Here is a 26,750-nt window from a genome sequence, read left to right as displayed (position 1 = left end):
ACGGCCCGGCCCACGTCCGCCACGCCCCGCCCTCCCCCGCGCCCCGCCCCCGCCCTCGCGGCGCCGGCCGCCGCCTTCCCATTGGCCGCCCGGCGCGTGACGCGCGGCGCCCGGCCCCGCCCCTCGTCAGTCACTCGGCGGAGGCGGCGCTGGTGGGGACTAGTCTCGTCCGGAGACTGGCAGCGGCGGCGTCGGCGGCGGCCGGAGCTCGAGCCCCAGCGGCTGAGGGCGGGCGCGGGGGAGGGAGGGGGGCCGGTCCGCGACGACTCCCCGGACGGCGTTTCTCCTCCGAGCAGCGCCGGTTTCGGCTTTGGGGGGGGCGGGGGTACAGCCCATCCATGACCATGGGCGACAAGAAGAGCCCGACCAGGTACCTGCTCCGAGCCGAGGGGGCGGAAGGGGAGGGAGGGCTGGGGGCGGGCGGGGGCCGGCGACGACTAGGCCCCGGAGCCACCCGGGGCGGGGGGAGGCGCTGCTAAGATGGAGATCCGGGGGCGGGGGGAGGCGGCGGCGGCGGCGGGCGGTGGCGGCGGCGGCGGGAGGCGGTGTCGCTCCCGCTCGGGGCCGGCGGCCGTGCGCGCCGCAGCCATGGCGGCTCCTCCTCAGCCGCCCTCCGCCGCCGCCGCCGCCGCCGCCACTCCTCCCAGACAAAGGGAGATTTAACCAGGTGGGGAGGGAGGGAGGACGCGAGCATGGGAGGGGAGAGGGAAGGAGCCGGCCCACTCCCCGCCGCCGGCCTCGGGCTGCCCCTGCGCGCCCCCTCCAGATCCGGCCCGCGGCTCCCCTCCCGGCCCCCCCAGCCCCACGCTCAAGTCCACAAGTCCGCCCGCTTCCTGCGCCCGCCGCGGCCCTTCCCGGGGCGCCGCCGCCGCCTACTGTGCGAGGCAGCACGGCCCGGGCCCGGAGGCTGCATGGTGCCGGTGGGGGCGCCCCGTTCCCTCCCCCAGTTCCTCCTCTCGGCCCCGAAAAGGGTGGGTGGGTGGTCGCCAGGGCGAAGTTTCCAGCGCCGGATTCCTGCGAAATTACGACGGCTCACCAGCGCCTGTGTTTTGCTGTCTCTCCCCCTTTTTCCTGCTCTCTGACTCTTCCCTCCCCTTTCCCCCACTCCTCACTCCTCTCTCCTCTGAAGGCCAAAAAGACAAGCAAAACCTGCTGCAGACGAAGGCTTTTGGGATTGTAGCGTCTGCACCTTCAGAAACAGCGCCGAAGCCTTTAAATGCAGCATCTGCGATGTGAGGAAAGGCACCTCCACCAGGTACTTGAAGCTCTGTGTTACCTTTTGTTATAGGACTTTTTTTTTTTTTTTAAGGTGGGGGGAGAGGGTTGTGAGCTCTACTTTCTGTCTTCTTTCCAACTTGTTGATTACGGCATTTTCTGTACGTGCGGAGTGGGGTGGGGGGGATGATGTCGGTTTGGGTTGTGTATCTTTCATGTTGGGTGCAAAGCCTCATGTTCACTGATTTATGGGAGGGAATTTTTCCAGGTTTCGTCTTGTTTCAAACAGACGCTGGGTTTATTTGACACTTGTATCCATTGGCTTATTGGTATTGGCTCCAAAAGAGAGGAAGCTTTGCTATGGATTGTAGGACATTGGACCTTTTATTTTTGCCATGTGCAGAATGTTTTTAATTTGCCTGTCCTGAATTATTCTTCTCTTCCCTGAGAAATTTGGTGGTGGTTGTACAGTAACGCGGTGGTTGTGCTTTTCCTGTCTTGAACTGCAAATGTCTTTTTTTTGTTTTCCTTGCACTTGAAGATAAATGCTGGGGTTTGATAAAGTGCATTTTTTGGAAGACTGAACTGTCACTGTGTGTGTGTGTGTGTGTGTGTGTGTGTGTTTCTGATTAGCTTATGAGGAATGGTGATGGAGGACGATTTTTGCAAAATGTAGAATGAATAGTGTGATTATACTGAAGTTTGTGTTTAAAGCTTTATTAAAATGAAAAGAATGTTGAAGGAATTCCTCATTTTAGTGAAGGTGGTTAACTGTGTGGTATCAAAACGAGTTGAACTACTCCAGATTTAACATTTAGATATACTTGAATGAAATGTAGAAGCTGATTTTGTAGTCTTCTGTCATCTTTTAACTTGTAACTGGAATTTGTTTCAGTGATTAGAGTTTGAAGTTAAAAACTATTCTTTGTGTCATTTAATGGGCAGACATTGGGGGGGGCTGTGTGTGTTCGTGTGTGTGTGTGTGTGTGTGTTTGTGTGTGTGTGTGAGAGAGAGAGAGAGAGAGAGAGAGAGAGAAAGCAAGACGGAATGAGTGAGTTCCTTGGGGATCTTTAAAGTTGATTGCCAAAAGTCTCATTTCATCAGGTACTTGTTTCTGAATTGGTGGCATTCCAACATGACCGTGTAGTAACACTGCACAGTTCTAACTGGTTATTGTTCTTTGATTAAATGAATGTGTCCTGTTAGGGTTTCATTGCTTTATTTATACCTGGGAATAAATAGGGTATTGGGCAACTTTGTCCAATTACTGGTGGAACAGTTCTGTGAATTCCACTAACTCTAAATACTGAGACTTTTGAATAAAAATATTCCAGAACTAAAAATATTTCCCCATAGGTACTTCCCCCCCCCATAGGTACTTTTTAAAGTAAATTCATATCAATATTTTGTATTATCATAGAGCAGATTTAGTTAAAATAAGCAACACTCATTGGGAGCTTAGTAGATTTTGTTTTGCTATCTAAAACAAGGAATTCCGTCAAATGGCATGAAAGTTTAGAAATGTATTTGTTATTTAAAGCAATAGTGATTGTATTTTATTTGAGTAATGTTTTTTTATATGTAGAATCCCTCAGAGGCCAAACCTCTTTATTGTGGTTTTGCTTTGAGTGTTACCGTAGATGATGTTAAAGTAAATGACTAGGAAACTCCTAAGAACTTGAGAACTTTACTAGTGAAGAGAAACTTAAAGCAGATTCAAAAGTTTACATCCAGTGTATTGCTGGGAACAATTATCTCATAATAAAGTGCATTTCAGTTTCTACACATATAAAAAAAATCTGACTCATCAGCTCTTTGGAAGCACGTGGAAGGTTTTGATTTTAAAAACAATATAGATGTTGAAAATTTTTTCAGAGTCACAGATGACAACATTGGAATTGTTTTTTTAACAAATATATTAAATTACTAATAATGAAAATGTTTCAGGAACAGGATACTCACCTACTATCTTCAAAAGTCTGTGACTTTTTTAGGTCTGTGGTTGTGTAGGATTTGAAGACAGATTTTAGAGATCTGAGGATTTAAATTCTTACCAACTCATGATACTTTTACATAACTTAATTTCATCTTGGTTATTGTCAATATTTTTGTGTGTTAGATCTGGAAGTCTTTATAAAAGATTTTGTTCTAGAAGTCATTGATCAAAAGGCAAATAACATTTGGCTTTCTTATGCTGTGAATGGGTTTCATGTGGAAGGGTGAATTTCACAGGTTTTCCTCCTGTGTTGTCCAGTGTATTAACTGTTGGTTAATTTTTCTGTGACACTAGTTACTACTGCTTTGTTTTTTTCCTGGGCCTTTTTTGTGTGTGTGTAATTTTCTTGATACAACAAAGATTTGACGTTTGTTGCCTTGTATAGTTTTAATCAGACTTGGTATTGATGGCAGTAGAAAACTTGTTGGGTTTTGGATGCTGGGTAATAGGCAAAAATTAGTGATTTTTAGAATAATTTTTAAGTAATAAAAGGACTTCTAACCTGTTGACTGGCATAGAAATTGGGTGTTATTGCTCTGAGCTGATGTTTTGTATTATAACAGCCTCGCTGGTTGGGTAGCCAGTGGTAATTCTGGAGTTTGTTCATCACTCTTGTCACTGTCGTTGCCATCATCTGTCTACCAATCAAGCAAGGAAGTCAGCTTTGAATTAGTGATAGTCCACTAGGACGTAGAGCTGTATTTACTCTTTGAGAATAGAATTGATATCCTCAGTTTCATTAGGAAAATATTGCCACTCATCCAAAAAGCATTTATTAAATTACTAGGGTGTGAAAGAGTCTGCTCAAGACATTGGGGACGGGAGGCGGGTGTTGAAAGGTTGGTAAGACATGTATAGGAATGGCCGTAATCCAAGTTATAAAGGCTCTAAGAGAGGTATAAATAACGTGCTACGGGGAGGTCTGAGCAGTCTGGCTTGGGCATCAGTTAGAAGAATTCCCCCTCCCCTCAGTTCTTCTGGATAAGAAGAATTGATTTCTACAGAATTAGCTGCCATCTTTCACTATTATTGCCATGTGTACCAGATAAATTTAATTCTGTGGGTGGAGTCATGAAAGTGATTCAGAAGGTCTTTTCTTCTTTTTGTAGCAGCTTAGAGCAGAGGGTCAGAAGTTCGAAAGGAACGTGTTAAGGGAAGAAGGAGACAACACTTAATAGGCTACTTGGAGGTTCAGGGGGCAGTGGAGAGCTTTATTTTGGATGTATTACCAATTTTGTTTTGGGTCTGTTTAGTTCTTAAATACACTCCTTTTTCCACTTATACTGTTCCACTCTCTGCCCTGCTGTTTTTTTTTTTTAATACCTTTATCAAGACATAATTTATATACCATACGATGCACCAACTGAATAAGTGTACAATTCAGTGATTTTTGGTAATTTTAAAAAGTTGCACAGCCATCACCACAAACCAGCTTTAGTACATTTCTGTCACATTGAGTGGCTTCCTCATGCCTCTTCTGTGATACACTTTTTTTTTTTTTTTAAATAATAGTACCTCACTGGCTAGTTGTGAGGATTAATTTTTTTTTAATATTTATTTTTTTAGTTTATTTATTTATTTATTTATTTATGGCTGTGTTGGGTCTTCGTTTCTGTGCGAGGGCTTTCTCTAGTTGCGGCAAGTGGGGGCCACTCTTCATCGTGGTGCGCGGGCCTCTCACTATCGCGGCCTCTCTTGTTGCGGAGCACAGGCTCCAGACGCGCAGGCTTAGTAATTGTGGCTCACGGGCCCAGTTGCTCCGCGGCATGTGGGATCTTCCCAGACCAGGGCTCGAACCCGTGTCCCCTGCATTGGCAGGCAGATTCTCAAGCACTGCGCCACCAGGGAAGCCCCTGTGATACACTTTTACTAAGTCTTTAACACTAGAGCGTGGAGGAGGCACCTGCAGCTGAGAAGTTCGCCTCCCCACCGTGCTGATGTACTCTGAGCCTTTCAAGGTAGTAAATAAAGGAGTGTCTGTGGAAGGTGGTGGTGAGTGGGAAAGAAACACTGCCCCTTCCCTAGGTAATAGCCAAAGTAGTATTTCCCAGCCCACTTTGCCTGTCTCATGAAAGAGGATATCAGCTTTTAAAAGGAAGAAAAGCAACAAAACCACAAACTCACAAATTTACCTAACCGTTGTTCTGCTAAGTTGAAGTTTTTGAGTATTGGGCAGAGTAACTTCCTAGACATGGTGATAAATGAAATATATTTTACTTTTGGTTTTGTTATTTCTCTGAATGCAATGATTTCTATTGTAAAATTAAAATTACTAAAATATTGCTGCAATTCTTCTTGATTAGTGGTTCTTTGATAATAGTGCTGCACTGAATACTATTCCCCTGAAAAATGTACTGTATTTAGAGTTTTTACAGACAAGTAAAAGTGAGGAATTTGCTTTAGATGTGTAATAAGATTGTGTGGCTTAAAAAAAAAAAAAACAAAACTCTGGTACTAAGGATATTGAATGGGAAGTTGGTAGTACTCAGTAGTTTGTGTGTAAAATATTTTCCTTGTCCAGGAACTCCCTGATTCTTTGCAGTTGTAACTTTGGACTTTTTCTCCTCTTAAATTCAGATACCCTGACAGTTGAAAGTCTCTTGACTAGTCATGAAGTACTTTAGAAGTTTTAGGGGAAAACACACATATTTAGTGAAACGTGACAGTTTTGATCTTTGCTGGAAGCTTCAGAAGAGCATCATCCTGTGGTACTTTTCGGATAGGAAGCCTCCCAGAAAGCAGAGGGGTGCCTGACCTAGAGAGGAGCCGGGCCCTTCCCCGCAGTTCTGGGTCATTCGCCACAGTGGTTCTGCTCCTTAGGCCACATTGGCTTTATTGTAGTGTTTGTCTTTTGTAAAATTTCTCCATAAAATACATAGAAAAATTACCGGTCCTCCAAATCATCAAACCTTGTCAAACCTTTTGGCCTCGATGCTGATACAAAAGCAGGTACAGGTTTAGAGATCACTCTTACCCAGAAACGGAGTGATAATTTATTTTGTGTTTGCTATTACACTGGACTTAACTGATTTATTAGTACTGACTTGATCTTATGTATACTTGGTGACCTTAAAGTAAATTACCTGGGTAGTTGACAAGTTTTCATTGAGCACACAGACATCTGGGCTTTGGGTGTACAGTGGTGTACAGACAGATGAGATCTTTGTTCCTGTGGAGCTTAAAGTACTATGGCGAGGACAAGAAAATAAACAAGTGAACAGAAGAATAAGATCATTTCAGCTAGAGACCAGTGCTCCGAAGAAATTAGAGCAGAATAGGGAACTACAGAGTGGTGAGAACTGGGCAGAGCGACTGCTTTGTAGACAGTGTCGAGATACACATTTGCCTTTTTAGGAAACACTAAAGCTGCTTTCTTTTGGAGCAAGGGGCTAGTTATTTCTGGAGGTTTACCTGTGCCAGTTAGCTCATTTGGTGGGGGACAGTTTAGAGTTCAAGCCTTTCTGCACAGGCTACTCAACTTTTAGCTACACATCGTAGACTAAAGTCTGGCCAGCTAACGTGCCAGTATATCCTGTTGCAGTTGACCCTTGAACAACTGGAAGGTGAGGGGTGCTGATACCTACCCCCCTGTGCATAGTTGAAAATCCACGTAACACTTGTCCTTTGGTATCTGAGGGGCATTCGTTCCAGGACCTGCCACGGATTTCCCCGGCTGCTCAAGTCCCATAGTTGGTCTCCGTATCTGCAGGTCTGCATCTGTGGATTCAACCAACCACGGACTGTATAGTACTGTAGTATGTGTTTATTGAAAAAAATTAGTGTATACGTGGACCTGCGCAGTTCAAACCCATGTTGTTCAAGTGTCAGCTGTTACTAGGATGGGAGGTTTTGAATGGATTCAGTATGTATTATTTTTTCATGCATCATGTATTTATTGTGTGCTTCCGTAGATGCTGAAGAAATTCCAAGTGGCTGTGGTTTACGAAAATAGTTATCAGCACTAATTCGGTTCCTTAGTACTTTAGGGAATAGTGGGTCTCCAAAAGTCTCCTTTACAACTTGAAGTAAAACATTCTATAATCACTGTGGTTCTCATTTGCCCTCTTGTCCCATCGCCAGGGCCTTTTCTCTTTGTGACATCTTCCTTTATACTTCCTATCACTATCTCTCCTCCTGTTTTTTCTTTTTTTTTCTTTTTGCCTGTTTATTTTTAAGTAAACTTTTTGAACTGTAGCATACATACAGAGAAGTGCACAAATCATAATTGTAAGGCTTGATGAACTTTCACAAAGTGAGCATACCTGTGTAACCAGTACCCAGATTAAGAAACAGAACATTAATTACCAGGATCCCAGAAGCCCCTTGTTCACTCTGCAGTCACTTCCCCCTACCCAACCCCTATCCTAACTTCTGACACTGGAGATGAGTTCTGCTTGGTTTTGAACTTTATTTAAGTGGAGTCATACAGTATGTACACTTCTGGGTCTGGCTTTTTTCACTCATTCTTATGTTTGTGAATATCCATGTTGTGTGTGGTTCTTGTGTAGCCAATCACTGCTGTTTTATCCTAAGAATATCTTAGAGCTCAACTCTACATACAGACCCCTAACACATTGGAGAGATGGGCTCTCTCTGCACCTTCTGTTCATTACCTGCACAGTTGAACACAGCCATCTCCTCCCAGCAGCAGCATGAAATCCACACATCATTAGGTGAAAGGAATAAAACCTGGTGTGTGGAACTTTCTGGAGTATGCAAATGGAGTAAGCTTCTGGCTCTCATGAGTAATATTGTTCATCGGTCATTTATATTTCAAGGCACTGGTTGAATAAACAAGGAACCTAACAAACTTGTTGAAAAGATAAGACCATAAAAAGATAGCCAGTGGTGTGAATGCAGTGGTAGGCATGGAGTGAATGGGTACCTGGTAGAGACCCTAAGTGCTTTTTAGAGGAGGTAGAGACAGTATATGGGGTATGTTGGGGAAGGCCTCACTGAATCTGAGGTTTGAACTAGGCCTTTTTCGTTCTTGGATGTAGGGTTTGTTGTACAGGTTGGTACAAGTTAGTTAGTTCTTTGCCTCCTACCTCCTTTTTAACTGTTCGCTCTCCTTAGATGTCACCCATACCTTTCCACTTGTGTTCACAGGCTGGTAATTCCCAGATACTGTTTATTAACCACCTGTCACCACCCCCATGTACACATAGACGTGACAAACAGATCCGACTGGTTCTTGGGCCTCTCCATTTGGACAGCTTAAATTATCTCCTGGTTCTCATTGCTTTTAGGGTAAAGTCCAAATCCTGAGCATCACAAGGGGCTCCTGATTTGGTCCTCTACTGTTTCTTTAGAATTTCTGGAAGCAGCCTGCCACCACCCCACCTGCCCTCCACACACAGCATGTGTGTGTTTCATACCGAACTGCTTGGTGTTTTCCTAGCATGGACCGTGATGTCTCATTTCCATACTTTCACACATTCTTTTCCTCTGGATTTCTTCTAAAATGCCCCTCCTTCCTTGTAGCCTGGCTGACTCTTACTTGTCTTTCTACGTGTCTCTGGAAGCCTTTTCCAGCGCCCTACAATCATGTATACCTCTTCATAACATTTGAACTGTATTTTTGTTTGATCACCTTTGTTATGTTTTCACCTTCTTTTTGAGGGCACGATCTTTCTTTTCGTATCTTTTCCTGTGTCTGTTGCAGTGCCAGGCACTTGGTAGGGGTTCACTCAATGTATGTAGAATAGATGAAGAGTGGGAGTTTGGAGTCGCCTTTATACTGTTGCAGTTAAGAGTTCTGATACATATTCTTGCCCTTTGGGGCTTGTGTCTTGTCTGTAAAGTTATTGGATTACGGGAAATTTGTCTTTATAAAGTATGTCCTTAAGAAGTAGTGTTCTCATTTTTCTGATTTTGTTTTCTAAACATGTTTTAGAAATTAAACACAGACTTTACAACCTTGGAGACCTTGGGCCATGCATTTAAAGTACTTCCTGGAGTGGTTTTGGGCTTCAGAGCTTTAGCACACTTAACTAAATAACAATAACTGTGATGATTCTTTTTCCTTTTTTGTTGCCCATTTAGTGATTTAAGCTGCCGAAAGTCATGTCGAAAAGTGTGCTAATAAAGCAGAGGATCAGTCACGTTGTGGAAAACCAGTTTTGAGGTGTGATAAGGAACTAGGTGGGTGCGCTTGTAAGCTGGCACCTAAAGGGAGTTTAAAAATGGCTACGGAACATTTTGGGTGTTTTTGGAAATGTTTTGCTACGCTGTTCATTGTGTTAAGTTCTGTTGTGTTAACATACCCATAACTTGATAGTTGTACCTTGTACGTGGTATACATTACTGTTATTTGGATTAATTACTGCTGTTAAATCTTGACTCATTAATTTATGTGGCTATTTTTTCACTTCTGTGCAGTGATTGACACAGACTGTGGTGCCAAAGATGAATTCTCAGTAAAGGCATTGCAGATAAACTCCCGTGTTACTCAGAAATCATAAATACAGGTTTTTCTTGACTTTAAATGGGGTTGCGTCAAGATAACCTGTAATAAGTTGTCATAAGTTGAAAATACCGTAAGTCAAAAATGCATTTAATACGTACACCTAACTTGCCAAACATCACAGCTTAGCCTAGCCTACCTTAAACGTGCTGAGAACATTTACAGTACCCTATATTTGGGCAAAATCACCTAACACAAAGCTTTTTTTTTTTTTTAATTTTGTAAATTTATTTTTGGCTGCGTTGGGTCTTCGTTGCTGCGCTCAGCCTTTCTCTAGTTGTGGCGCGCGGGCTTCTCATTGTGCTGGCCTCCACCGCTGCAGAGCGCAGGCCCCAGGCACACGGGCTTCCGTAGTTGTGGCTCGCGGGCTCTAGAGCGCAGGCTCAGTAGTTGTGGCGCACGGGCTTAGTTGCTCCGCAGCATGTGGGATCTTCCCGGACCAGGGCTCGAAGCCATGTCCCCTGCATTGGCAGGCGGACTCTTAACCACTGCGCCACCAGGGAAGCCCACAAAGCCTATTTTTAACAAAGTGCTGAATATTTCATATAATGTATTGATACTGTACTGAAAGTGAAAAACAGATTGGTTGTCTGGGTACAGAATAGTTGTAAGTACATCGGTTGTTTGCCCTGCTGGTCACGTGGCTGACTGGGAGCTGCGGCCCCCGCCTCTGCCCAGCATCACCAGAGAGTACTGTACCACAGATCTCTAGCCCAGGGAAAGATCAAAATTCAGAATTTGAAGTGCGGTTTCTACTGACTGTGTACCACTTTTGCCCCATTGTAAAGTTGAGAAAGCCATCGTAAGTCAGGGACCATCTGTAGTTGAAATCACAAGGTAAACAGATGAAATTTTTATTTTTAAGTATGATTAGCTCTTTATTCCTCCTCTCCTTTCCTCTCTTTGTCAATTTAGAAAATCTATTTAAATTATCGTTTGACTGGGAAAAGAAACTAGGAAGGGGGGACGTAAAAGAAACATCTTAAAACTTGTTCAAAACATTTTCTCTGTAATTTCAGATCGTAAGCAATACAATTGAAGAGGAAACTTTGATAGCCTTTGGGAGGGACAAGAAATTAAGGGTGATATAGGATGTCAGTTTCATCAGTTTATCGGGTCTTAAAACACAAAAGTGCATGGTGGTTTCTCAGAGGGAGAAAACAAACCTGGTGACTGTTTTCTAACAACAGATCAGATTTCATATGTAGGCTATGAGGTTTTGATTAAGTAGGTCTGGGGTATCCTGAGAATTTGCATTTCTTACAAGTTCAAGTCCAAGGTGATGTTGATGCTGCTGGTGTGGGGAGCACACTTTGAAGACTGGTTTAGATGACCTTAAATTCTCCTTTAAAGAGAAGCCAGCCACGCTTCCTCATGAAGCTGAAGATCGTTTTTGATGTCTGTTTTGGAAAAATTATGTCTTGGTATTTTGAAGTGAGCTTAAGAGAAGTAAGTGATCAACGTTCTAGGAACCATGTTTTTAATCCAGAGATGGCATTAGAGGTGATTCCTTAATTAATAAATACGTTGTGTGAAGTATAGGAATTGATAAATTGGGGGACCATATCAACTGAACTAGTTTAATTTTTACATCCTAAAATCAGCAGTTATCTTGCATTACTAACACTTGGCTTGAATTTCAGACGTTTATTTTAAAAACCTATATTTTTGCAACATAAGTTAGAGAGACAGAACCAGGTCTTAAAATCAGTGAACCAACATTCCAGTAAAATGTTGGCAAAGAACATGAACAGGTAATTTATGAAAGAACTGCAAATTAAGTTAAGAAGTGTGGGAAATGTATACAACCTTCCCATTATTCGAATAAATACAAAACAAGGTAACATTTTTTGCAAGTAAAAAATTAAAGATTAAAAAAAAGTTTTTAGTGAGGCTAGGAAGTGGGCATTTTCACAGACCCTTGGGTGGGTGGTGTGTAAGTTGATTTAAATTTTCCAAAGGCCATCACGGCAGTTGGTAGCAGATGCCTTTAAAATATTTGTATCCTGTTCCCCAACAATTTAATTTACAGGAATTTGTGTGATCTGCATGTGAAAATTCTGTGTATGTATATTAATAGCATCGTTATTTTAACAAAAGATGAAATTACCTACATAGGAATCAACAAGGAATTGTTAGAAACTATCGAATAGCCATAAATATTTTGCACCTCTTAAAAATGGTTTGAGATCTCTATCAAGTGGTGGTGGGAATGTAGAATGGTACAACTACTCTGGAAAATAGTTTGGGCAGTTTTTTATAAAACTTACCATATGACCTAGGAATTTCACTCCTGGGCATTTATTCCAGGTAAATGAAAACTGATATTCACACAAAATCTGTTCACAAGTATCCATGGCAGCTTTACTTGCAATAGCCTGAAACTGGAAACAAAAATGTCCTTCAGTATGTGAATGGTACATCCATACCATGGACTGCTACTTAGCAATTAAAAAGGAAGAAACTATCAACGCATACAACTGGCATGGATCTCAAAGGGCCCTTATGCTGAGGGAAAAAAGTCAATCTCTAAAGGTCACCTATTGAAGGATGCCATTAACATTCCTGAAGTGACAAAATTACAGAGAGAACAGATTAGTGGCTGTCAGGGGTCAGGGATGGTGGGAAAAGGAGGGAGATGCCTGTGACTGGAAAAGGGGTAGCAAGAGGGAGGTCTTTGTGGTGATGGAACAGATCTGAATCTTGATTGTAGTGATGGTTTCATCTATCTACATGTGTGATTAGATGGCATAGAACTGTTTACATACAGTATACCAATGTAAATTTCCTGGTTTTGATACTGTACTATAATCAAGAAGATGCAATTTGGGGGGAATTGGGTAAGGGTTATTTGGAGCCTTGTACTATTTTTGCCACTTCCTGTGAATCTATAATTATTTCTAAATAAAAATTTAAGAACACATTTAGAAATAATACGTAATATAAGAAAATGCTCTTAATATATTAAAAGAAAGCAAGTTACAAAATGATAAACAATATAATCCCACTTGAAATAATATTTCATACCATTTCATCTAATATACATATACCTAGAAGTAATGACTGATCAAAATACTAATTCTGCTTGGTGGGGTGATGGGGTTTTTTTGTATTTGTGCTTTTCTCTGATTTCTGTAGTGTGGATGAGTTGGTATCAGTTTTGCAGTTGGAAAAACCAGTTTTCATAATAGGAAATTTTTAAAAATCTAATTCTAGAATATTGAAATTTAAATAAGCAAAATCAAATTTTAGATTAAGGGAATTTAAAGTTTTGTTTATATTGGTTACACTAACTTAGTATTAAAACAGCTGTTAATATTGGAACATATCTGTATACTCTAAAATATGTTCTGTTTGTAAATTTAAAATTGTTTTGTGCTCTTGTATGATATCGCTTATATGTGGAATCCAGAAAAATAATACAGATGAACTTATTTGCAAAGCAGAAATAGAGACATTGATGTAGAGAACAAATGTATGGATACCAAGGGGGAAATGGGGGTGGGATGAATTGGGAGATTGGGATTGACATATATACACTACTATGTATAAAATAGATAACTAATTAGAACCTACTGTATAGCACAGGGATCTCTACTCAGTGCTCTGTGGTGATCTAAATGGGAAAGAAATCCAAAAAATGGGGGGATATATGTGTATATATATACAGCTCATTAACTTTGCTGTACAGCAGGAACTAACAAAACATTGTAAAGCAACTATACTCCAATACATATTAATGAAAAAAATATTAAAACATTTAAGAAAAAAAAATGTTTTGTGCTCTTTGATTTACAAAATCCTGTATAATATTCTAAATCAGTGTTGCCCAGGAGAAGTATATGCATTATAAGCCACATGTAATTTTAAACTTTCTACTAGCGACAGTAAGAAAGTAAAAAGCAGGTGAAGTTATTTTTAGAATATATTTTATTTAATCCATTATATCCAAATCACTGTCATTTCAACTTGTAATCAATATTAAGTTGCAGTGAGATATTTTACATTCTTTTTTCATATTAGGTGTTCAAAATACGGCGTGCATTTCACAGTTAACAGCATGAGTCAATTCAGACTAGCCATGCTGCAAAATGCTCAATAGCCACAGGTGCCTTGTGGCTCCCATATTGGAGAGTAGTAGCAGTAGTAGTGGAAAGTCAGGGCTTTGGTCGTCAAACCTAAGTTTGAGTAACACCAGCTCTGTCATTTGCTAACCTTGTAACCTTGGATATGGTACTTTAAAACTTGTGCTTTAGTTTTTCAGTTTTGGATAATAACTTCTCTGTAGGAGTATTCTAAGGATTAAATGAGTGAATGTATATAGCATAGCTGGCACAGGACCTGGCACAGAATACATACTGTAAACAATATATAACTGATGGTAATGTTACTATTCCAATAGATTGTGTATTGATTGAATGATCAATCATTCTAAAGGCACAACTGATTTCTTAATAATATTACTAGTGAATAAATATGTAAGGAGTACATGAGATAACCTTTGTTTTCCAGAGTTAAAGTTTTGGGGCCTAACTTTAAAGTTATGACTGAATGAATGGACAAATATTTGAGCACTTATGTGCAAAATATTGCATGAGGCACTTGAACATTTAGACTGTAAGTCATAAGATGATATCCTCAAATACAGTGTATTTGCATAGTACTTTACATTTTGCATACCAGTTTTTTGTCTTGTTTTCCCAGTGCAGTACTCAGAGCAATCCTGAGAGGTAGTTGTTATTCTAGCTTTCACAGTTGAAGAAGCTGAGGCTCAGCAAAGTGAAGTAACTTATTTGATTTCCTACCCAGTTAGTAGAATAGAAGAAATAGAAAAATGACTATAATTAAATGGACAAATTAATATGGTACGAAAGTGTTTGAACTGTATTCTTTTGATTCAGAATTGTTCTGTCATTATTATTAGCCTAATCAGATCACCTGTGATGTAAAAAGTTAATACAAGCCTGCGTAGATTAGGTGGTGTATTTTGCTTGTTGTGATGTTTCCCTTTATAAAGTTGAGTGTTTATCATTTTGTTTCTTGGTTAAATATACTCATAAAAATGGGCCAAGAATATGCTATATATGCTGACTGCCTTAAAAACAGATTATTTGAAGTGCTATTCGTCTCAGAAAATTAAAGAATTCTTTGAAAGAACATTGCATGCCACCATTAAAAGTCAGTGGTGAGAGGCAGTTTGTGAATGATTGACTCTCCCCGTGTGGTGGTGCAGTGGAAGGCAGTCATCTCCTGGGCAGAGTCAGGTGCAGCATATATCATCAGGTATTCATTCTTTGTGTTCTAATATGTAGATTCTTCTTTCAGTGTATGCATTGCTGACGTTTTTTCTGGTTTCTTCTTCAATTAAGAAAATTGAGGAAGTCACAGGACATCCAATTTGTTGCTGGGTACCCTGGGACAGAATGTGTGACAGTAAACTATCAAGTCATCTTGACACAAGTACTTTTGGTGTGCATCGTTGAAGCACATTTATAAGAAGGGAAGTTATGTTTTGGTGCTCAGGACCGAGTGATGACAGGGGGAGGTAGGTGGAATGTTCTTTGCCCCTTGGTTTTCCCTCTGCCTTTTCGGATAGTTTTACTTTGGCTCAGCACGATTTGCCTGACAGTGTCTCTCTTCCTGTCTGTGTAGCCTTTACCCTTATATAGTTCAGGGCTGTAAATCTTACACGAAGAACCCATCAGAACTCCTACGAAAGACTCATCATTTCTGATCTTGGTGATTCTTACAACATGAAATTCTGCTTTGGTATTTTTTTTTTCTTTGTTGAAGAGTTGTGAGGTTTGTGGAATGTAGCCATTCTGATTGACTTTGGGGATGAAGTTTGATGTTATCATGTTTCAAAGATTTCTACTATTTTGGCAGGGGCAATCTTAATGCCTAGGATTTCTTAAAAGTTTCACTATACACAATGTCCGCTACTACAATTATATATATTTTTTAAGTAATATATTGTAAAATATATATGTACAGATTTGTGTGCTAGGTTGGAATGTAAAACTGTGGGTTGCAGTTAACACTTGAAATGCCCTGAAATTCACAGAATGAGATGATGTCTCTGTTTCCTCCAGTTTTGAAATACTGTGATTTATGTCAATTTTGTTAGCTTTTAATATAATGACTCCTGAGTATCATGATGCCAAATAACTTGTCTTAAAATATATAGAAAATAATGTATTTGTAATGTCTTACCCTCCACCCCCAAGATACATCAGTAGATACACATTTCAGAATCTCGAATAGGAAAACTTTATTTGTTAAAGCTTTTTGGCATTGTCAACTTTATGTGTAACTAAATAGTTTCCTATTTAAGTTATAGTTAATCTTTTTATTTTTAAATTCTTCATTTATGGGTTAATAAATCCTTGTCCCTGATTTTCCCAAATAAATTAAGCTCATTGTAGACTGACCAAAACACTAGATTCATTTCATCTCCTATTAAGGATCTTTAAGATAAGGGCTTTGGGACAGAACACCTGGTGTGGAAGATGAATGGTTTTTTTTTAAGTACAGACAGGTGTACTGCAGCCCTAGGGGTATGCTTACTTGGTCTTTATTATATCGTTTAATTAAAAGAAAGACTGTAGAATGGATGAACAACAAGGTCCTACTGTATAGCACAGGGAACTATATTCTTACCTCTTACTGTTGCCTAGGAAATGCCACCTTCTGCTTCTAGACGTAGCTCATGTCAGCTCTTTTGGGAACTCCTTCTTCATTCTTTTTTTCTGTGATCACTTTTTTCTGTGAAGCACTTTGTATGCACCTCTAGCATAGCATAGCATCATTTTTGTACCGAAACTTCTTGTTTGCGTTTGTTGCCCCAAGTTTACGTTTGAAGCCCTCATGGGCAGGCACAGTGACATACTGTTATGTCTTCAGAGGCAGGGTCTTCTGTGCTGCTGCTGTTGTATTCTTCATGGTACCCTTTAGAGTGTAATCCATTCTCCTAATCTCTTAAAAATCTTGTTTCCTTTTTAAAATAATTGTGCTGTATATTGGTTAACCCTCTCTGCAAATGGGTATGTCCATTTAAAAAAAGAACACCTTGGTAAATGACTTGGAAATACTGCTAACCCTAGTTTACCTCCTCTCTTTAGTTTCTAATTTTACATTACTCTTTGCATAGTCTGTTGTTACTGTTCTGTTGTTACTGTTTAGATAGGTCCCTTGATTATCTCCCTTTCAAGTTGATACCTGCTTTTCTGCTCACAGCTGAGAGGACAATTGATTGCAAAATAGAATTCTTCTGAAGCAGTATCTTTTAAAAAGGTGATCCTTCTCAGGAGAACTCCTAAAGAATGACCTCCTCTTAAATTCCATTCCGCTTGCTGGCTTAAGGTTTTAGAAACAGAGCTATCTTTAAAGGTTTGTAAAACAGTGACTAGAGGGTCTACTAGACTCAAGAGTATGGCTTAAGGAGGAAAAGGTGGATTAACATTGACAAGATCGTGAAGTCTTTATTTTTCTTAGAAATTTTGCAGCTACATAGGACTCAGAATGATTGTAATTCTCTTAGCAAAAGGATGTTCAAGAGATGGGCTAGAGAATTTTTTGAATTGTTTAATAATTTAGACATGTTGGAATTTTACCTATTATTTTTCAGGAGTGAAGTCCCAGATCGTTCCCTTTCAGCTGGTACTGTTTTATAAACAAAGCCTCTGAATTGTTAGTATTTTCAGAAATCTTTGATCTAATAATGAATTTCATGTGAGAAGATATTTTCCCTGATTAATTGGGATGTTTTGGTAAAAAAGTGAATTTGTTGCATTTTAAATAAAACTATTAGCTATTAATAAGCACTTAATAACTGAAGTGTGAATTTTAAGAATAAATTATCAGTGAAAATAGAGACTAAGGTTTCTAAATAGATGTTAATGTAGAAACTTCTGTAAAGTCAATACCTAGTTTTAAAGAATATTTACAAGCAGGAAATGTCTTTACAAAATTGAATAAATGTAGTACACAGCAACCAGGCTGATCAGTAGATTGGGAAACTTTTGCTAAACTTAGTATTAGAGTTAATCCTAATACTTAATCAATTTATGCTAACTTGACGAGTCATTGTGATCCTCTTGTGGTTTTGAGAGGTGTATTTTCAGAATTAATTTTGTTCGTAACATGCTCACAGAAAAGTGGCATAAGGATATTGCTTTGTGTTTCTCAGTGACCAATAGAATCTTTAAAGTGTCCTTTTTAGTTTTGTTTTCCTGTCACTGGAAGTTTGTTTTATTTCCAGTTCAGTGATTTTGTCAAGTAAACAGGTCCTGATTATCTTTTCCTATTCCCCTTTCCTTTATCCAGGCTCTATAGTTTTGTATGAAATACTGCTTTAGAAATTTTTGTAACTCTTGTTCAAATGTCTATAAAGTAAAATTCAAATTTACAATAGTTTTTATTCTCCAGCTTCTTAGTAATAGGCAGTGTGGTCAAGTGGAAAACCTTTCAAAGTCTGACATAATGACATATATATTTTGGATTTTTTTGTGTCATTTTAACTTTTCTAACCCTCGTGCTAATGAATGAGAGTTTCGATAGGTCAGAGCTAACTTCTAACTTCGACTTTATGGTGGTGTCTGCTACTGTGAATTTCATTTTAAAACTCTTTTACCTTTATGTAATTGAGTAAACCTATCCGGATTGTAGAAAGTAAGGTATAGTATGTGGTCTTCTTGTGTTCTTTATATTTTCCTTTAAAGAATAGGCTTTTGGACTTACTGATTGTTCTTTAGGGTCAGAATATTTGTAGTGTGCAGGTAAATCAGACTTTTTCTATAGTTCTGTTCTTGAGGATACAGTTTGACGTTCAGTTTAGCATATATTTGTGGAATACATTTTATTACCTGTGAATGAACACATTTTCAATTCTTTCCATTGGCTGTATTTAGAATCAGAGAAACCAGTTTAGTTGGCCTCCCCTGCTTCTGCTTTATGAGATAAAGCAAAGAGCGATGAATGCAGAGCATTAGAGCCAGTTTCAGTTGTCTTATATGATTTAGAATTTCCTCATCTAACCCCCAAATTCATTTTAGCTTCAAACTTTTTATCATTTCCCCGCCCCCCACCCCACAAGAAAAATCCCCAAACAAAACACCAAACAGCAGACACTGGAATTAGACCACACGAGGCTTCTGGCAAGTGGAAATTGATATATACTTTTCTTTGCTTACCTCTGGCTTTTCAAGACTCATGGATTCAAAAGTAGGGAAAGAAGTCCCAACTCTCCGTGTCCAGCCCCATGAGAAGTTTTAGGTGACGTGAAGCAGGGAAGAGCTAACTAGGTAACTGACCATTCAGTAAATTCAGCCTGGCTGTGTTTCGTCCCTTTCATATCTTTTCTTGTGCTGGACATGAAATTGTTTGGATCAGATACTGGTGTGGAGATAAGAAGAGTAGGATTACTCTACTGTAGGGAATGTGAGAAATAGCATAGCGACCCCAAATACACGACACGAAGTTGTAAACAAGCTAGATTTGTGATCTCTTCCAGTCATCAGGAAAACCACTTTATGCCTTGGTGAAACTCTGGCAGTGCGGATTGTTTCTGAAGAGATGCATGTTATAATTTATAGGGTGTGTTTTGTGTGTGTGTGTGTGTGTGTGTGTGTAATGGTAATGATGGTATTGATACTAAATTTACAGCTAAAATGTCAGGCTCTATTGCCAGTTAAAATTACTAGGAATGAAGATAGAGTATTTTGAAAATACTTAGAAGCTAGCAAGAAAATAACTCTGCTCTACAAGAGGATCTATTTGTAGCATTTCTACAATGTGTTGTCAAATAGTACTAAACAGCTAGATTTTTTATCTCCTGATTTTAAAAGATGATAAACAGTAAAACCTGTATAAATTTTGTACACTAATGTATAATTTCTAGTATTAACTCTGTGTGACTTAATCCTTTGTATTATTTAAGAGAAACCAAGAAGTATTATACTGCAGTCAGGAAAAAAAAGCACAACATCTTGTCATCTGCGTTTCTTTCTCGGTTTTATTAAGGTATAATCGGCATATAAAAAACTTCACATTTAAAGAGTAAACTGGGAAACCACCACAAAGAAGATAATGATCATATCTATCACTCCTAAAAATTTCCTCTTGCCCCTTCATAATTGCTTTCGCTCCTTTCTGTCTCCAGGCAACCACTAATCTGCTTTCTGTCACTATAGATTAGCTTGCATTTTCTTGAATTTTACACAAATGTAATCATACAGTATGCACTTCTTTGGGTCTGTTTTCTTTCAATCAGCATGCTTATTTTGAGATTCATCCATGTTTATTACTTCTGATTGCTGAGTAATATTCCATTGCATGCGTATTCTGCTATTTGTTTATTCTTTCATCTGTTGATGGACCTTTGAGTTTCCATTTTCTGGCTCTTACAAACAAAAAGCTGCTTTGTACTTTCCTGAACAAGTCTTGGTATAGATGTATACTTTCACTTCTCTGGAGTACACACCTAGGAGTAGAATCAGTGGGTGTGTTTAATAAACTGCCAGACTTTTTTTTCAAAGTGGTTATATTATTTTAAATTTCCAAAGCAGTGTATGAGAGTTCTAGTTGCTCCACATCTTGCCAACCTTGATGTGGTCAGTCTTTTTAATGTTAAGAGGGCTTCTGATGGTATCTCATTGTGGTTTTAATTTGTGTTTCCCTAATAACTAATGATGTTGAGCGTGTTTTCATGTGCTTAGTTGCCATCTGTGTATTTTCTTTTTATTATCTTTTTTATATCTTTCCTCCATTTTAAAATATGGTTGCTTGACTTATGAATTGTGAGAGTTCTTCTAGATTCAGATATATGTTTTGAAAGTGTATTGAAGAGCAGATATACTAATTTTGATGAATTTTAATTTCTTTTTTCTTTTATAATTTTTTGTGTCATTTAAGAAATCTTTCCCAAACATCACTAAGATTTTCTCAGATCATCTTCTAGAAGTTTTATAGTTATAATGCCTACATTTAGGTCTTTAGTCTATTTTGGGTTAACATTTGTATACAAATTTTGTAAGGGTGAAGTAAGTTGGGTTTTTTTGGTTTGTTTTACATATATGGCTATCCAGTTGTTCTAGCACCATTTATTGAAAAGATTATTCTTTCCTCATTGAATTGCATTGGCATCTTTGATGAAAGTCAATGGACTGTATATTTGTCACTCTATTTTGTTCCATTGATATATTTGTCTTTCTTTACTACTGTCTTAATTAGTATAGCTTTATAATGTCTTGGAATCAGGGCATATGGTAGATCCTCACTATCCATGGGGATTGGTTGTAGGACCCCCTTTTGATACCAAAATCCATAGTAGCGCAAGTCCCCTATATAATATGGTGTATTTGCATGTAACCTATGTACATTCTCTTGTGTACTTTAAATCATTTCTATAGTAGTTTTACTATTTAACACAATGTAAATGCTATGTAAATAGTTGACGACATATGGTAAGTTCACGTTTCGCTTTTTTGGAATTTTTTTCCCCCAAATATTTTTGCTTGGTGCATCTGTGAATGTGGAGCCCTTGGATACAGAGGCAGACTGATAAGACTTTTAACTTTACTTTCAAAGTAGTTTTTGTTATTCTAGGTCCCTTGCATTATCATATAAATTTTAGAATCAGCTTGTCAATTTCTACAAAAAAGCCTGCTGGGATTGTTGTTTGGATTCGTTGAATCTATAGATGAACTTGGAAAAAATGGACATCTTAACATTAGATTCCATATTCCAATCCTTGAACATGGTGTAGCTATCCATTTACTTAAATGTTCTTTGAACAGTGTTTTGTGGTTTTCAGTGTGTAAGTCTTGCATATTTTGTATCAAATTTGTCACATTTTTGATGCTTTGTGAATGTTGGTGCTTTAAATTTTTCAGCTTCTGGTTGTTTGTAGCTAGTTTATAAAAATACAGGGTTCTTGTTTTTTTTCAGGTTCTGTAGTTTTTTTCATCGACGATCTTGTCTATGAATTAAGAGTTTTACTTTTCCAATTTGGATGCCTTGATTTTTTTTGTTTGTTTTTTCTAACTTGCTTATTGCACTGGTCAGTTGTCCAGTACAATGTTGAATAGAAGTTGTAAGAGTGAAAATCCTTGTATTGTTCCTGATTTTTAAGGAAGTAAAGCATTCAATCTTTTACCATTAGGTATGGTATTGGATTTTCTTTTGGTAGGTTGAGGAAGTTTCTGTTGTGGTTTGCTGAGAGTTTTTTTGGGGGAATAGATGTTGGCCTTTGTCAAATATAGCTTCCCCCTGGATTTATTAAAACAGTTATACAGGTTTTCATGTGTAATGCTGAATTACATTGGTTGATTTTTGGAATTTTAAACCAACCTTGTATTTCTGGGATAATCTCATTTTGTCATGATGTATTCTCAGGGCAGTAATCCATGTTGGATTATTTTGTTAAGGATATTTGCATCTGTGTTCACAAAGGACATTGGTTTGTAGTTTTCTTACCTTGTATTTGTTTGGTTTTACATTCAGGCTAACGTGGGTCTCATAGAATGAGTTGGTAAATGTTCCTTCTCTTTAATTTTTTGTAAGAGTTTGTATGGAATTCATGTTATTTCTTCCTTAAATGTTTGGTAGAATTCACCAGTGAAGCCATCTGGGCCTAGAATCTTCTTTATAGGTAGTTTTTAACTACAAATTATATTTCTTTAAAAGGTATAGGAATATTGAGATTACTTCTTTCTTCTTGCACAAGCTCTGACAGTTTGTGCCTTTCAAGGAATGTAGAACTTTGTCCATTTCACTGAAATAAAGTGGCTTATAATATTCCCATATCATCCTTTTAATATCTGTAGCATCTGTAGAGATGTCACCTCTTTTATTCCTTATTGGTAATTTGTGTTTTCTCCCTTTTTCCTTATGTGTCTAGTTGGGTTTACCAGGATTTTATTCATCTCAATGAGGTTTTGATTTCACTGATTTTTCTTTGTTTCTCTTTTGTATTTCATTGATTTCTGTTTTAGTCTTTACTATTATTATACCTTTCTAGTTTTTTAAGGTATAAATTGAGGTCATTGATTTGAGAGCCTTCTTTTTTAAATACAGGCATTTGATGCTATAAATTTCCCTCTCAAGTGCTATTTTAGTTACAACCCATAAAATTTGATAATGTGTTTGCCTTTTCAATCAATCCAAAATACTTTTTTTTCCCTTTAATTTCTTTTTTGACTGATGCATTATTTAGAATTATGTTACTTAGTTTCCAAGTGTGTGAGGATTTTCCAGATATCCTTCTCTTTGACTTCTGGTTTAATTATCTCAATTTTGTTATTACGGTGTCTAAACATTTAGAATAATGTCTTTTTGACGAATTGAGCTCTTTGTCATTGTGAAATAACCTTATTTATCCCTGGTAATTTTTTGCTCTGTTACCTACTTTGTCATATATTAATATAGTAATTCCAGCTTTCTTTCAACTAGGGTTAGCGTGGCATACCCTTTCCCATATTTGTATCTTTATTTGACGTGGGTTTCTTACAGGCAGTATGTAGTTGGGTTTAGTTTTTCTGATCAGATATCACAACGTTGCCTTTTTAATTGTGTTAAGACCATTTACATTTAATGTGATTGTTGGTATTATTGGTTTTAAATCTACTGTCTTACTATTTGTTTTTTATTTTTCCCACCTATTTTTTTTTTGATTATTTATTTTTGGCTGTGTTGGGTCTTCATTGCTGCACGCGGACTTTCTGTAGTTGCACTGAGTGGGGGCTACTTTTCCTTGGCACATAGGCTTTTCATTGCAGTGGCTTCTCGTTGCGGAGCACGGGCTCTAGGCACGGGCTTGAGTAGTTGCAGCACGCAGGCTCAGTAGTTGTGGTTCGCAGGCTCTAGAGTGCAGGCTCAGTAGTTGTGGCACATGGGCTTAGTTGCTCTGCGGCATGTGGGATCCTCCCGGACCAGGGATTGACACTCCCTGCATTGGCAGGCGAGTTCTTAACCACTGTGTCACCAGGGAAATCCCTTCCCACCTATTCTGGATTCTTCGTTCCCCCTCTTCTTTTGGCTTGAGGTTTTTTTGTTTATTTGCTTGTTTGTTTTTGTTTTTTTATTTCACATATGTCCTTTCTTACCTTCTCAGCTATTACTCCTCAGCTGTTGTTGCTTTAGTATATATACATCTTTAACTTAGTTTACCTTTAAGTCATATTACACTTCTTTATATATAGTATAAGAACCTTATTGTAGTAGCCCCTTTCCTGTACCTAGTCTTTACACTATTATTGTCATAGATTTACTTCTGCGTATGTCGTAGTCTCCCACAATTAACTTTTGCTTTAATTTGTCAAGTTACCTTTTAAAGAGATTTTAAAATATAACGAGAAGTCTTTTATATTTTCCCAACATATATTTTTGGTGCTGTTCATTCCTTTCTGTAGATCCAGATTTCCATGTGGTAATATTTGCCTTCTGCCTGAAGGACTTCCTTTAACATTTCTTGTTAGTGCAGGTCTGCTGGTGATTGATTCATGTTATAGTCCATAAACAGTTATTACGATCTTCGACTTCCAACATTTATGTTGTCTTTGGAAGTCTGTGGTTTGGTGTGCTTGACAGGTAGACTTCTTATTTGAAATGAGGGGGTTCGGGGCGTGAACTTTCTTTCTCTTGACATATGTTTCCGTTCTTCAACCCATCTAATTTCCCCCAGTGGGAAGTATGTGAGAGTGATTGGTGTTTTTTTAAGTTGCCATCTGTATCACATCCATAGCACTTCCTTTCCCTTTGTAAGATGTCCTTTGTTTTTAGAATCCTTTCATATTGATTATTCATCTTGATGACTTTCTTTATAGATAATTGTGGAGCAGCTGGCATACTTTGACAGAGGTAGAATGCTTTACATGTCTTTTTGAAGCTTATCTGATTGGTTGTACATTTCTATGCATTGGAAACATACTGTCTAGTGATGTGGAACAGCCAAGTCATCTTGTCTTGCAGAGTTGAGGTTTGATGAAGCTGGTTATATGAGGCTCTCAGGAGGCCATCTAGAAGGACATGATGAAAAGAGTTTTTGAATGGAAAACTGAAATGATAAAATATTTTAGAGAAAATACTTAAGAAAATATATGAGAATTTTTTTAAAATCTGGTTTATTGAGGTATTTATATATAGTAGTATCTAACCTTTTCATGTATTAGGTCTGAACTTGGTCTTTTAATTACAAACAAGGAAAAGAATATTTCCTCATCCTAAAAGTACCACTTGGCATTCACGTCAGTAGTGTAGGAATTCCATTTCTGTGCATCCTTATCCTTCGCAGTACTTGGTATTGCCAGTTGCTGTTTTGTGTAGTAGGTTGTAGTGGTACCACATTGTAGTTTTTAATCTTCATTTCCCTAATGAATAATGATAAGCCTCTTTCCATTTGCTTATGTAACTCACCCATATATCTTTGGTGAAATGAGGTTAGGGTTTTTTTGCCCATTTTAAAATGTTTTGTTTCTTTGTTATTTAGCTTTTAGAGTTTTTCATGTATCCTGGATAGCAGTTCTTTATCAGATATGTGTCTTGCAAATGTTTTTTCCTAGTCTGTGGCCTTTATATTTTCCTAATAGTGTCCTTCAGCAGGGAGGGAGAATTGGAATGAGATGGTTAAAATGTACGAACTTCCAGTTTTAAGAGAAGTAAGTAATAGGGATGTAGTGTACAACATTATGACTTTAGTTATCACTGCTGCATGATACACGGTAGTCCCCCCTTATCCATGGGAGATACTTTCCAAGACCCCCCAAGGGATTCCTAAAACTGTAGATAGTACTGAACCCTATATATACACCATGTTTTTTTCTATACATACATACCCATGATAAAGTTTAATTTATAGATTAGGCACAGTAAGAGATTAACAACAATAATAATAAAACAGAACAATTATAACAATATACTATAGTAAAAGTACCTGAATGTGTCTCTCACACACTCACTCAGAATACCTTATCGTATATATTTAATGCCTTTTTCATCCTGTCTTAGCATGCATGGTGGCCATAACTTGTGTAGTTTGAGGTGTGACAGCAAAACTAGCATAGATTCTCTCCCCCCCACCCCTTTTCACACTTTGATGGATAGGCGATGCATTCTTGCCCTAGATCTTAGCAACCTCAGCAGACAATTTTTTTTTTCTTATTAAGTTAAGAACTTTCACTTGTTTACTTAAAGGAAGCACTTTATGGCTTCTCTTTGACAGATTCAAATTGCCAGCATCACTACTCTTGTGATGTGGGCTTGTTACTAAGTAAAATAAGACTTAACTTGAACGTAAGCGCTGGACTACTTTGATATTCGATCGGACAACCAGGACAGCTACTAAGTGACTCATGGGTGAGATATACTGGACAAAGGGGAGATTAACATGCTGGGTGGGATGGAGTGGACAGCACGAGATTTCATCACATTACTCAGAAGGGCCCACAATTTAAAACTTATAAATTGTTTATTTCTGGAATTTTCCACGTAATATTTTCAGGCCACGGGTGACTGAGACTGCAGAAAGTGAAACCGTGGATAAAGGGGGACTCTATTCTATAGGAAAGTTAAGAGGGTAGATCTTAAGAGTTCTCATCTTTTTATTGTATCTATATGGTGGATGTGAACTAAACCTATTTTGGTACCCATTTCACAATATATGTAAATTAAACCATCATGCTGTACACCTTAAACTTATATACAGTGATATATGTGAATTATTTCTCAATAAAAGGGGAAAAAATAATGTCTTTCAAAGAGCAGACATTTTTAATTTTTATGAAACCCAGTATATCCATTTTTTTCTTTTATGGCTTATGCTTTTTATGTTTTATGCAAAGAATCTTTGCTTAAACTGGGATCGTAAAGATTTTCTTTTATGTTTTATTGGCAGCTTTATAATACGTTTGAGGTTTTACAATTAGGTGTATGATCCATTTTGAGTTAATTCTTACAGATGGAGCATGGTATGGATTGAGTCTCTTATTTTTGCATATGGACGTCCCAATTTTTTCTGCACCATTTGTTGAAAGACTCTTCTCTGTCGAATTACATCGGTGTCTTTGTTAAAAATCAAA

At 38.3% G+C, this 26,750-nt stretch overlaps 1 protein-coding gene across 1 annotated transcript in view; it reads left to right on the top strand.

Moving 5' to 3' along the window:
* Window positions 1-229: 229 nt before the first annotated feature.
* Window positions 230-26,750, top strand: part of LOC118903072 (RING1 and YY1 binding protein) — a 76,056-nt gene continuing 49,535 nt past the window's right edge. The window contains exons 1-2 of the mRNA XM_036867748.1: window positions 230-370; window positions 1,130-1,255. Coding sequence (XP_036723643.1) covers window positions 339-370; window positions 1,130-1,255 — 158 coding nt within the window. The 5' untranslated portion in view covers window positions 230-338. The remainder of the gene's footprint in view (window positions 371-1,129; window positions 1,256-26,750) is intronic.

This window comes from Balaenoptera musculus, chromosome 11 (genome assembly GCF_009873245.2).
Source record: "Balaenoptera musculus isolate JJ_BM4_2016_0621 chromosome 11, mBalMus1.pri.v3, whole genome shotgun sequence".
Taxonomy (NCBI): domain Eukaryota; kingdom Metazoa; phylum Chordata; class Mammalia; order Artiodactyla; family Balaenopteridae; genus Balaenoptera; species Balaenoptera musculus.
This window is presented reverse-complemented; position numbering and strand designations above follow the sequence as displayed.